General features: G+C 39.7%; 1 protein-coding gene across 1 annotated transcript; it reads right to left on the reverse strand.

Moving 5' to 3' along the window:
- Positions 1-982: 982 nt before the first annotated feature.
- nuak2 (NUAK family, SNF1-like kinase, 2) lies at positions 983-8,544 on the reverse strand. Its single transcript, XM_053316644.1, has 6 exons — positions 8,062-8,544; positions 5,010-5,130; positions 4,418-4,569; positions 3,275-3,340; positions 2,833-3,085; positions 983-2,726 (listed from the first exon to the last, which is right to left on the reverse strand). Exons 1-6 carry the CDS (start codon positions 8,290-8,292, stop codon positions 1,678-1,680), a joined length of 1,872 nt encoding a protein of 623 aa, XP_053172619.1. The 5' UTR covers positions 8,293-8,544; the 3' UTR covers positions 983-1,677.
- Positions 8,545-11,881: the final 3,337 nt, after the last annotated feature.

Consider the following 11,881-nt stretch of genomic DNA (forward strand, 5'->3'; position numbering starts at 1 on the left):
AATGAAATAATTTAAAAACAATTTACATTCCAGTTACTGAACAACAGCATGGGTCTGCAGATTTTGAGTAGTGCCTTGGGCAACTTGTATTACACCAAGTCAATAAAATGATGACCACACAACTGATTATTCACTCTCAGGTTTCGATGGTATAATAAAGTGCTGTTCAAGGCCCTGGCATGTTTTGATGTAATGCCAACAGGCCAATCCATTTAAGTAATCCCAGTGTGCAGCATGAGATTTCATGCAGAAACAAACAACATACTAATGTGTCTTTCTTTCACCACTGGAGGTATTACTTAAGGAAGGTTAGCACATCAGCCTGATATTTATAAAGCAAATGTTTTAAATAAAATACATTTTATTCATGATTGTATACTTTTGTTTTCCAGTGTTGAGTAATCAAGATTTTTATCTTTATTTTTTATCTGGCTAAACTAATCCTGCTTTAGGAAATTACCAGCCTAGATATCTTTCAAGAAAATGTAACGTTAAATACACCTGAACCCCATGACCTATATCCAAATGTTAAGTTGAAATGTCACACACTATGTGTGTGCCACAACATAGTTAGCTTTAGCTCCTGATTTAGTTTCAGATTTTGTCTATGAAGTGGCATAATGTGCCCCACCTCTCCTGTGAAACTGCCACCTGCACACATAAGAGTCAATGCCTACCTGTGTTTGTGTATCAGTGTAGGCTTGGGAGAAAAAGCAGGTTCGACAGGTTACTCTTACTCTGAGTCAGTGTCATGATTATTATTATTCAAGTCATTATCCAAACTTTAGAACAAGAACATGTCATTTCAAGGAAAAACAACACTTAAAAAAAACACTCAGAGCTAAAGTCCCTGTTACAAACAAACATCCTCTTGGCACGTTTTGCTTGTGCTTAAATAAAGATTTTTAAAAAAATCCAAGAAACATGAATTGCTCTTTGGTATCCATGAAATGTAATCCCCCCACCCCCCCCCACCCCCCACATCCTAATATGCAGTAAAAGCTGTAGTACTTGGAAAAAAGAGAACCAATGCTGAAATTGAACCTGTATGTTACTGATGTAATAAGATAAACATAATGTTGAAAGATGATCAACCAACACAAAGCTCGAACCCAAAACAGCAATTAAGTCAAAAACACTTTTCAAACTGCTCTGGTGAGAATAAATGACACTAACTGGATAAAAAGAAATATTTTGCAGTTATAAAATGAACAGATGTCTGTTTCCCAACTTATCATCACTGAAGCAATATGTTCTACAAACTTAATTTTTGACATTTCAGACCAGTGTTTTGGTTTTTATATCAGCTACACTTTAGATAGTCAGCTCTCATGTTGTAAACTGGAGCTCCTGATTGACTGACAGCAGCTTTCTTCTCCTGAGAAATGGAAAGTTTCCAAGTACAGCTGCTGTTTTAATTTTTATGTAATACAAAGCCCTCTGGTGATTCATAACCTGTTTAACTTAAATTCAAATTGCATGCTAGGTATTATATAACAAGAGTAGGTTTAACAAAATATCTCCTCCCTTTTTGGTACAATTTGGTGCAGCTCCTGGAGTTGTGCTGTTAGTTTTTCATAATGCACTTTGGCTGTCATGTCAAAATTCTACAATCATTTTAAGTTTCTCATTGAAAAAACTGTTCATTATGCAGTGTCCTTAACTAATCGCTGGTCTTCAGCTTGCGGCAGAGCCTCGTATAATCAGGGCCTGTTTGTAGGCCTCTGTTACATTATCGCAGTCTGTGATAGAAAAGGCACTGTCAGCCACTCCAGACTCGTAGCAGTTCCAGGGTCTCAGCAACCCATCTCTAAGGATCCCGTCTTCTTGGATGTCCAGCAGGTTGTCAGCAGACACGCATCCTCTCATGCTAGCCTTGGCTGGTTTATCCATTTGTGTAGGAGGTCCTACACGATCTGGTAGATCCAGCTGGTCAAAGGACTCTGAAGACAGAATGCTGTCCTCGCTGATGGCCCCACTTGGTCTCGACCTGGTGTTACTGCGGGGCAAAGAAGCTGCCAGCTGGTCAAGAGAGCCAAACTCCTGTAACCCACCTGAGGAGAACTTCCCATTGCGCTTCAGGATGCCTTTCCTGTAGGTTGGTGCTGAAGGGCACTCTTTAGTTTGTGGGACCCAGCCAGAGTCACTGTTTTCAGGAGAGGAGGAGTAGTACCCCGACTCTTGCTCCGTGGGCTTCTTTAGGATACCTTTCCGAGGCACCAACGCAGCTGAGGTGGCGTTGGCTGGTGTTGTCAAACCCAAGATCTTCTGTGGTTCCACTGAACTTCCAGCTGGGGTTTCACTTATTACCTTCTGCTTCACGCTGTTGCGTCTCTTTAGAATACCTTTGGAAGGTCGAGTGTCTGTGTTTCCTTCATGAATGGTCTGGGAGACATTGTTCTCCTTACGCGACCTTCGCAGAGAACGCTGCCGCACCACTTCCCCACCACCGCCCTGTGAGCGGAGCAGGCAGCGCATCTTGGAGCCGTTCTCCAGTAAAGGTCTCGATGTACGGCGCAGCCAACTAGCAACGCTGGCCAGCCCTGCAGGGTGAGTTGTTGTTGGAGAGGCTGGTGAGGAGGTCTGCTCTACTGGACTGCTCTTTGTCTCAGCCAGTAACGGTTGCTGGTAGCCCCAGTTAAGCCACCAGTGTCCCGCAATCTCTTCTATTGTAGCTCTGCGCTCAGGATTTACCATCAGCATCCAACGAATAAGCCCACATGCATCTGGTAGAGAGCAATGGAGAAGAACTCAGCGAAAAGAACAATAAAGTACAAAACACCAAAATAATCTTTCAGTTCCCTTGAAGAAAAGCTGAGCTGAAAGACTCACCAGAGGGGTTGTTGGGTTTCCGGTAGTTTCCAGTGCTAATCTGCTGGACCAGATGTTTGTGGTTGTTTCCGTCAAAAGGCATGGTGCCATGAACCATAGTATACAGCAGCACCCCAAGGGACCACGTGTCCACCTCTGGTCCTCGGTATGGCCGTCCATTTACAATCTCTGGGGAAGCATACAGAGGGCTGCCACAAAACGTTTGAAGATACTCGTCACCGTGGTAAAGGTTCGACAGGCCAAAGTCTGCAATCTGCAACAACAAGAAGTAGATGTCAAGCTGAGACATGTCAGAACGATTGTTGCATAAGACTTTTCTATATGTTTCATTATTCCTCATCAATTTCTCATAACACTACTCTTTTTTTTACCATGACTAATGATTAGTGTGATTAGTCTTTGTGTGAAGGTTCATTTCTCCCTGTGAGGGATTTTAGCATACCTTCACATTGCCATTGCCATCTAGTAAAATATTCTCCAGTTTCAGGTCCCGGTGTACTATTCCATTCTAAGAGGGAAAAAAAGAAAAAATTATTTACACAACAATATTTTTTTTTCAATGTTAACAGGCCATTACACATCAGTTTACTGGAAGTTGTCTATATTAAATAAAAGGATTAGTCATTACTGGGTCAGAACACATTCTTTTCCAAGTGAAGATTTGTTTCTGGTACGTCAGCTATGCTTCATTGTCCTCCACTCTGTAGGGGGGCATGCCTTTGACTCAAGCAGAGTCTAGATTTGGTTTGCCTTCAGAAATGCAGGTCAACTGTTTCTTACGTATGGGGACTTGGACACATTCTTTGTAGGTTGTTTAGCATTCATTTTATTGTTAAGATGCAGCCATGAAGAATAATAATGTGTGCAATACTTTAAAATTCATCACCGTGGCAAATATAATTCAAGTAGTAAGAATTTATATGGCCTGTTCCTGATTGCATAAGGCATGGAAAATACAATATTTACCTAGACATCAGGATTCAATAAAAGTGAAAAAAGACAGATGGATGACGCAGAATATGATGGGGCAATAAACATTGTTCAGCTAATATGTATAAATGCTGTGCAGCTACAGTAAAATATAGTGTGCACTAAATGTTTGTAATGACAGTTCTGAACTACAGGAACAACTGATTGTGTGTGTGTGTGTGTGTTTGCCGTGCCATTCTGTCCCATCACACCCTCATTAAGAGTGTGAGACCATGCGTGTGTGTGCTGGGATGGCTGGCCTTTAGCCCTGACGCTGGCTCTACAGACCAAATGTTCATTCCCTTCTGCATCGTTCTCACAGCCTCCCTGTTCAAATCAGCAGGCTGACAGTGAATAATGCCCATTATGTAACTTTGGGGGTGCCAGTGTCCTGGAAAAAACAACGAGCCAAACAACCAGTCTGAGTGGAGCTCTGCGTCATTAGGTTTGACGTAACGGCCATGGGTACAGGTTGGACAGGGACTAATATTCTATATTGTATTTTCATGCATTACAATTATTGCACATTGTAAATCTCCCTTAGATTTTACTTTCTGTAAATCTCTATTTGTTCTACAAATAAAAACAGCACTAAATTGAGGAAAAACTGCCTTACCTGATGGCAGTAGTGCACAGCTGATACAATTTGCCTGAAGAAGTGCCTGGCTTCCCGTTCAGAGATGTTCCTCTTGTCACAGATGTAGTCGTACAGGTCCCCGCGGCTGGCATACTCCATCACAATCACGATTTTGTCCTTGTTTTCAAATACTGAAAGAGCAAACACACAGCATTTACTTAAAGCTTGAAATCCAAACTATATAGATTATCTGAACATTTTGTCTTTAAACGTGCAACCCTGAGCATTTAAACGTGATACATTACACATATGTAAAATGTTGTACATTTAAAGCGCATTTCTGATTTCTATGTCCTGGCATGAGGGTGCACTAGAAGACACGAGGCCCTGCATATTATGCCACAATGCTGCCGGGTAATAGTCCTTATGTAACCTAGCATCGGTCTTCAGCACAAAGACTTGCGTGACTGAACTCTCTGATTTCAAACAGAGACTGATTGAGAGTTGTCCTTCTTCCAGGGATCACGTTTCACTCGGCATGTGGCTCAGGGATTCACCTTTGAAAATCAAACAATGAAGCTCTGCCCGAACACAAAAAACCCTACAATCACTAAGCGCGTGTGTACCGTACCTTCATATATGGTGATGATGTGTGGGTGACAGAGAGAGGACATGATCTCAATCTCTCTGCGAATGTGAACCAGGTCTTGCTCATCCTTGATCTTCTCTTTTCTGATGGACTTTATGGCGACCTTTAAAAAAAGAAGGAAAACTTGATTTATTTATTTCAATTATTTAAAAAGGTGAGATCCAATCAAATATTACTTAAAACAACATATTAAATATTAATACAGTGGTCAGCAACTTTAATAAGGAAATGTCCATATAAGGGTTGTCCTGTTGTGAGAAGAACAATGGGCAGTGAACTGAAAACTTGGCTGTGTTGTTTCAAACAAGGCTGAGGGAAAGCCAGGTCAAGTACTGTCTGCTGTAAGGAAATCTATGGTCTGCTGTTACGTCTACTAGAGCCACAGAATAAGGACATACGTCAACCTATCGAATACATGCTTTTTGAAAGACTGCATACGTGTCTGTAGGTTGTGTTTTGTCTATTTGAAACTGAGATGCTTGGGATTCCTCTGTGCGTTGAATGCGTCAGTTATCTAACAAGAGGTGGAGAGGTGTCATGAGGCACCGGGTGGCACTGGTGGTGGGGTGTCCTTGTTTCCGCACGCCTCTAAACCTCAAGGCTACAGACACGAGAGGGGAAATGAGTAAAGCGGCGACTTTCCCAATCAGTCTCAACACACGACCCGTCTCCTGTCATGAGTCACCGTCTGGCCCGTCTGGCCTGAATGCACCGCGGCTTAGCACAGCGTTTAAAACCACACTGAACTTTTTTTCCTGATTCTGGGAACGGAGGTTTCCTGCGGTTGTTTGCATAGCTGTCAGACGGGCTAAACTCACACTCATGATGAATTCACACTCCTGTGAGGTTATCTGTGTGTGTGTGTGTACAGTCTTGGTTGCTGTCAGTTTCTTGTACGCACTAAGCACTGAAATCTGAAGTCTTCTTTTGCGTTACAAAAAACAAATCACAAAAAATCCACTACTGATCACTGAAAAAAAAAAAGTGTGCGTAATTGGGGATGTCATGCATTGTGTGAGATAAACCCTCCCTCAATCTATACTGAACCCCCCTAATTGGGTTATATAATCAAACTTACACACTTGAGAACAATTATAGTGCCACGAAAGATGAAGCCATCTTTTGTGTTGTGTCACTTCCTGTGTCAAATTACATTTCTTAGTCCATTATGTAGACAATACTAAGCAATAGTCTGCTTTTTTTCTATTTTATGTGAAATGATATTTAAGCTGTATTTGGCTGCTGTAAATTCAAAGCATACATTTGTGTTAATCAGTATTTTGACAGGTGAACACAGGGTTTGAGGCTCATGGATCAGGAAGCTGCCTGGAGGGATGAATCTCAGACACCAACTCATATCCTATAAAAGCAAAGTGCAGCAACAATGTGAGAGCGTAGACGGGTGTGTAGACAAGGCTGAACATGTATCTATACTTGTTAACCACGGGTATTGAAGGGAAATTCCTGACAGTTTGTTTTTAAACGCTTTCACTCACAACAAACGTAATCTTCTCATAAACACAAACACATTAAACGTGATTTGGCTGCTGAACCGGACTTACGAACAAAAGAGTTCAGACTTCTTGGCCAAGTATCTTTATTTTTTAAATTTTTTTTATAAAAAGGCAGTGACTGTACCAACTGCTAAAGTGGAAAAAATAATTTACATAATTGGTGCACTTTCTGTTTTTGATAATTCTCCTATAGTTTACATTTCCTGGATAGATTTGTCATACATTAGGATATAGAAACAAAAACAGTTCTAGCAGCATGCAATTAATCAGGTGTATGACTCAGTTTGTATAGTAACGCTGAAATGAATCCTACATTCATTAAGTTTATCGTGTTTTGTTTTTAAGAGTAGTGTTGATTCATAATTAAGGTCATTTTGGGAGGCAGTGGTCTCTAAAGTTTTGTCAACCAACAGCTAGCCTACATACTCCATTAAAAGCCTGAATGTCTAATATAAAAAGACAAAACCCACAGGTTCTGATTGGGATCAATCTCCAAAATACATAGCCATTTGTTTGCAAGCCCCTATATGTAACTTTTAAAGGCTTATCTCCGCTCAATGTACAGTGTTTATACATTAAATACTTCCCATTTCCCCTGAGGTCATGGGGAACTGGAATCCACCTGAGGGGAAAGTTGTAATTTCCCCGTCTACCTTCTCCAGGAACACAGAAAGAAAAAGCTACCTTTCCTGTCTAAAATTACCCTCTGGGACAAATTCCCCAAGTGTTTCCAACGAAACGCCTTTCCTTGATGCCTGAATGTGCCAAAAGGAAGTGATTAAATGGAGTGTTTGAAATTGATAGTATTGAGTATGGGAATACTTTTCGATCAATCATTTTGTTGCAGCCTTTGTTGGACAATCTCAATCACACATATTGCTTTTGTTGGCAACCCATCATTTTTTAATATACCACAAATGACCAGTAAAGACATTGTGTAATGTAATGCGGAAACTGATATAATGGTGTGGAAATACTTGCAGAATTTTAATTGACTTCAGACATTGGACAAAAACTGTGTGGTTGTGCCAAAGCCTATTCATACAGAGAGCATTAATCACACATTTCAGTGTGCTTAGTGAGAGGAAATGTGTATATTATTAAATACTGTGCATGTGTTTACTCATGAAACTTAAAAATGCTTACTCTGTGCTCTTATGAAATGCGCAGACTGGACATTGAGTTTAAAAAAAACACACTGGGGAAAAGTAAGTCCACCCCCCCTAAAACAAACAGTGGACTCTTAGGCAAACTTCATCAGCAAATATCCTAATAGTGTTTTGCAATTCAGCAAAAATGGGTCACACGTTTAACAGTACACGTCAAAGTAGTTTTATCCAAATTAAAATCCATATGTAGACGTCTTTTGTGCCGGCTGTGCCTCTAAAAATAGCACAAACAACAGGTGGCCATCAGGACAGTGGAACAAACGGACCTTAATACTGACTGCAGATGTTGATTAAGAGGTATTACACTTGGTTGAAATGGTCAAATAATAATATGTAAGTGTAAAAACTTACCAGTCTACCGGATCTTTCCTTGGCTTTCTTCACTTTGCCATATGTGCCTTTGCCGAGAGTCTCCAGAAACTCGTACCTGTGCTTCAGGTTGTGTTTATGGTGGTGTCTCTTCACGGCTTGTTTCTTCACGGGCGCCTGGAGCGGAGCTTTCCCAACAGTTTCATAGGGTGAAACTCCTCCGACAGCCGGCCTAAAGTTTGATGAAAGACGTGCAACATTTACGCTGTCCATCCTGACAAAAAGCTAGTGTCTTTGTTTTTTCGGCTCAGTTTCGGACGCAGGTGTCGTTGCTAAACTGCATTCCTCCGACTGGAGCTTCTCACTTTTGTGTTACTCAGGAGGAAATCTGATAAAGGTGTAGATGAGCTCATTCGTCTATCACCGAGAGGCAGATAACTAAAAAGAAACGCTGATGACAGAAACCGAAACATGTAACTTCAGCGCGGTGTGTGTCTCTTCCTCGCAGTGCTGACACCTACTAGCAGCAGGTACACGGCATGCTAGGAGAAGGCGAGCTCCGCCTATCAGCCGGACAGCAAACTTTATTTTCTAGGATGGCGAAGTCATGACCCGCCCCCCTCTACCTCTGATTGGCTGGTAGTCCTGGGCTTTGTTAGTTGGATTGGTTAGAGTTAGGGTGAAAATATCCGGGTACGCCAATCAGAGGCAGAGTAGGACGGGGCTTGACTTCGCCATCCTAGAAAAACATATTCCCAACCGTCGCTTAAAAGTCGGGAGGCGTTTTAGGTACACCGAGGAGCATTTGATTCTGATCACCGGGCGGTGCCGGTGAAAACACAGATTGAGGTCAGTTTAATTGTTAAAATATGTAATTCTCTCCTGGCCTGGTGTTTTGTTACTTTTTTTTTTATAATGCATCTAATTTCTATTTAATCTTTCACACTGCATGTTTCCAAGCCTAAAAACTAATTAAAAAATGTTTAAATTAGGTGTTTTAAGACATAAAAATATTGAATAATATTTTGGTCGGATACAAAAGTCCAGTTAACTAACTTAACTATTTAAAAATATTGTAAGCACATCTACACAATAGCCCTTTCATCATTTAAAAAGACATCTATTGTTGTTCCTTAGATTGAACTGCAGCACACAAGATGCCTCATACTTAAATTAAAAGTACATTTTTGGTGTATGTGTGCTAGCTAACTTAAACACACAGGTGAAGTAATACGCAAAACACATTTTTGAGTGAAGGATAACTTTATGTTCAGTGGTGCTTTTTCTTATTTAGCCTACTGTAGCCTATAATAGTAGTTGCAACAGCTTAATTCAGCAACATTTATAATAATATAAATATTTAGACTACTAATATACTATATACTAATATATTATGCTAATAGTAGAAGGTTATGTTAAAACAAGAAATGTGGTTGGATATGTTACAGCCGGTGTGCACGGGGAAATAGAGCGAGCGCACCCAAAGTGTGGCACAAAGCCTGAACTTCTATATAAATCCTTGCTATACAAACCTTAAACATTAAATATTTTGAACAAAAATGTATCCTGCTGAATTAATCGATACTAAACGTGAATTGATTTGACTCAGTAATGATATGTGAGTATTTTGCCATTTGCTTTATCCGCTTGAAAAAAAGGCTGATGAATGAGCCGTCCTTCCATTTTAAACATAACCTGCAGTAGCCTATATCTATCTGTGGCTGATTAAGGCCGACTGTAAACTTACATATTTAACTCCCACGGCTCTTCAACAGGCAGTCTGTTTTGATTTCCTTTATTTATTTACAAGGATAAATAGGTAGTCTGGTGAACTGAAATAAATAAATAATAGTAAAGAGCACGGGGTTGGATTAATAGTGTCATTACAACTGTTGGCCACTAGAGATCAGCATACAGTCACCAGCTGCAACAATGTCTATTTATTGATTTGGACCATTAACTTTAACTAATATTGAATCTGTGGCAGGGTCTCTGTTCATAGTATTCCTAATTAAAACAAATAGTCTAATATAAAATCAGTAACAACGAAACAGTCAGGACAGATTGAGCTGACATTCCTGATTGCAGTAACGCCCAGGTTTAATACCTTGAGCCAATTGGCTGCTTTCTCAGAAGTTCAGTCTTAACTGACCTGCTAACCTTTTGTATTTACCACTCAGTTGTCTGAGCAGCTGCCCTTATGTCCTCACTCGTGTATGGAGAGGAAAGCTGTGCACAAAATAAACATTTAAACTACTGTTGGTATCAGAAGGACATGCACATAATCTTGAAAGAATAAGACGTAGAAAAGAATAGCATGTATAAAAAATGTATTAAAAGAAGAAATGTTGAATGTATGAACACAAATAAATCCTGATCACTTTACTTTACTACTAATCGTGATTTTTATGTCAAATATTTTACATGTATGAAATCAAAGTCCATATGCTTGTCTAAAATATTAAAAAGTAGGACATTCACAACCTGTTCAAGATGTTAATCATGTAATTCAGTATGTCTGCCAGAAGAGGGCTTAGTGGTAGCATGGGGTCTACACATCAGGCTCAAAACTGTTTATCTCATTTTCTACCTCAACATTTTTTCATAATCTCTTTATCTAACAAAATTTTGTCATACATGAGCAAAAATGTGTATTTTATATTGAACCAAGAAGTACAGAAATATATGAGGTTGCACTTATTGAGATCGTATTCATACGGGCTCCTGCAGTTAGAGAAGGACACATATACATCCATATTAAAGGTTCAATAAAGTGTGGCAACAGCACTGGGATCAAGAGATAAGACAGACTAACATGCACTTTGATTTGACCATTTATTACATTGTCCTTCACATCTGCTGTTTTTTCAGATTCATATGTTGGGCATATGCTGCTGTTATCATGTATTTACTGGACAATCATGCACCCAACCTACTGTTTGAGTTAGTTTAATTAGTTATTGTCTTATATGCTATTATCTAGTCAAATAATAATAATTAAAAACAGAGTGAGTAGGGGAGGAAAAAGTAAAGGAGGTAATAATAAGGAGCCTAAATAGGACACAACCATCTAGACAACACAGTGAATATTATAGGGTAGCAAGCAACTGTGAACACTGTCATATACACTCACTGGCCTCCTATTAGGTAGACCTGTGCAATCTAATTCAATCCAATACAACAGCTCTGCTATAAATTCTACTTTTATGAAGTTTATACATTTGTAGTTTTTGTTGACATTGTCAAAAAAAGTGAAAACTCTACTTTATGTTTATTATTGAGGTCATAGTGGATGATGGTGGTGTATTTGGGTGCATTAGATATTGTTCCTAATATTTTGTTGACTCCATTAACTTGAGAGCAGCAACATATTAGGAACACCATTTAATATAATTCACCCCTGTACGCCACCACCACTTAATACTACCTCAGTAATAAACAAAGTAGAATTATCACCTTTCTGACAATGTCAACAAAAACTGAAAACGGAAAAAGAAAATGGAATTTATGGAAGAGCTGTTATGTTTGATTGAATTAGATTGCTCAGGTGTACCTAATGAAGAGACTGGTGAGTGTATATATAAGAGAAAGGACATGAGGGTGGAAATCCTCCCTTGGATACTCCTAAACAGCAAGAGTTACTGGAGCTTTGACTCTCTTAAGACTTTTTCTTTCTCCATGTACCTTGGATTGGAAGTAGGTGAAGTTGTGCCATAAATAGCTTGTTTTTATCAGGACTGATGGCGAAACTGTTCACTGAGTTCACTAACTCCAGAAAAATGTCGGTAATGAATCACTATGGATGCCTCCTGCAGTTAAACCTGAAAGAATAAGAAGACACCACACTTGGACACACATCAAC

This window comes from Scomber japonicus, chromosome 3 (assembly GCF_027409825.1).
Source record: "Scomber japonicus isolate fScoJap1 chromosome 3, fScoJap1.pri, whole genome shotgun sequence".
In the NCBI taxonomy this organism is placed as follows: domain Eukaryota; kingdom Metazoa; phylum Chordata; class Actinopteri; order Scombriformes; family Scombridae; genus Scomber; species Scomber japonicus.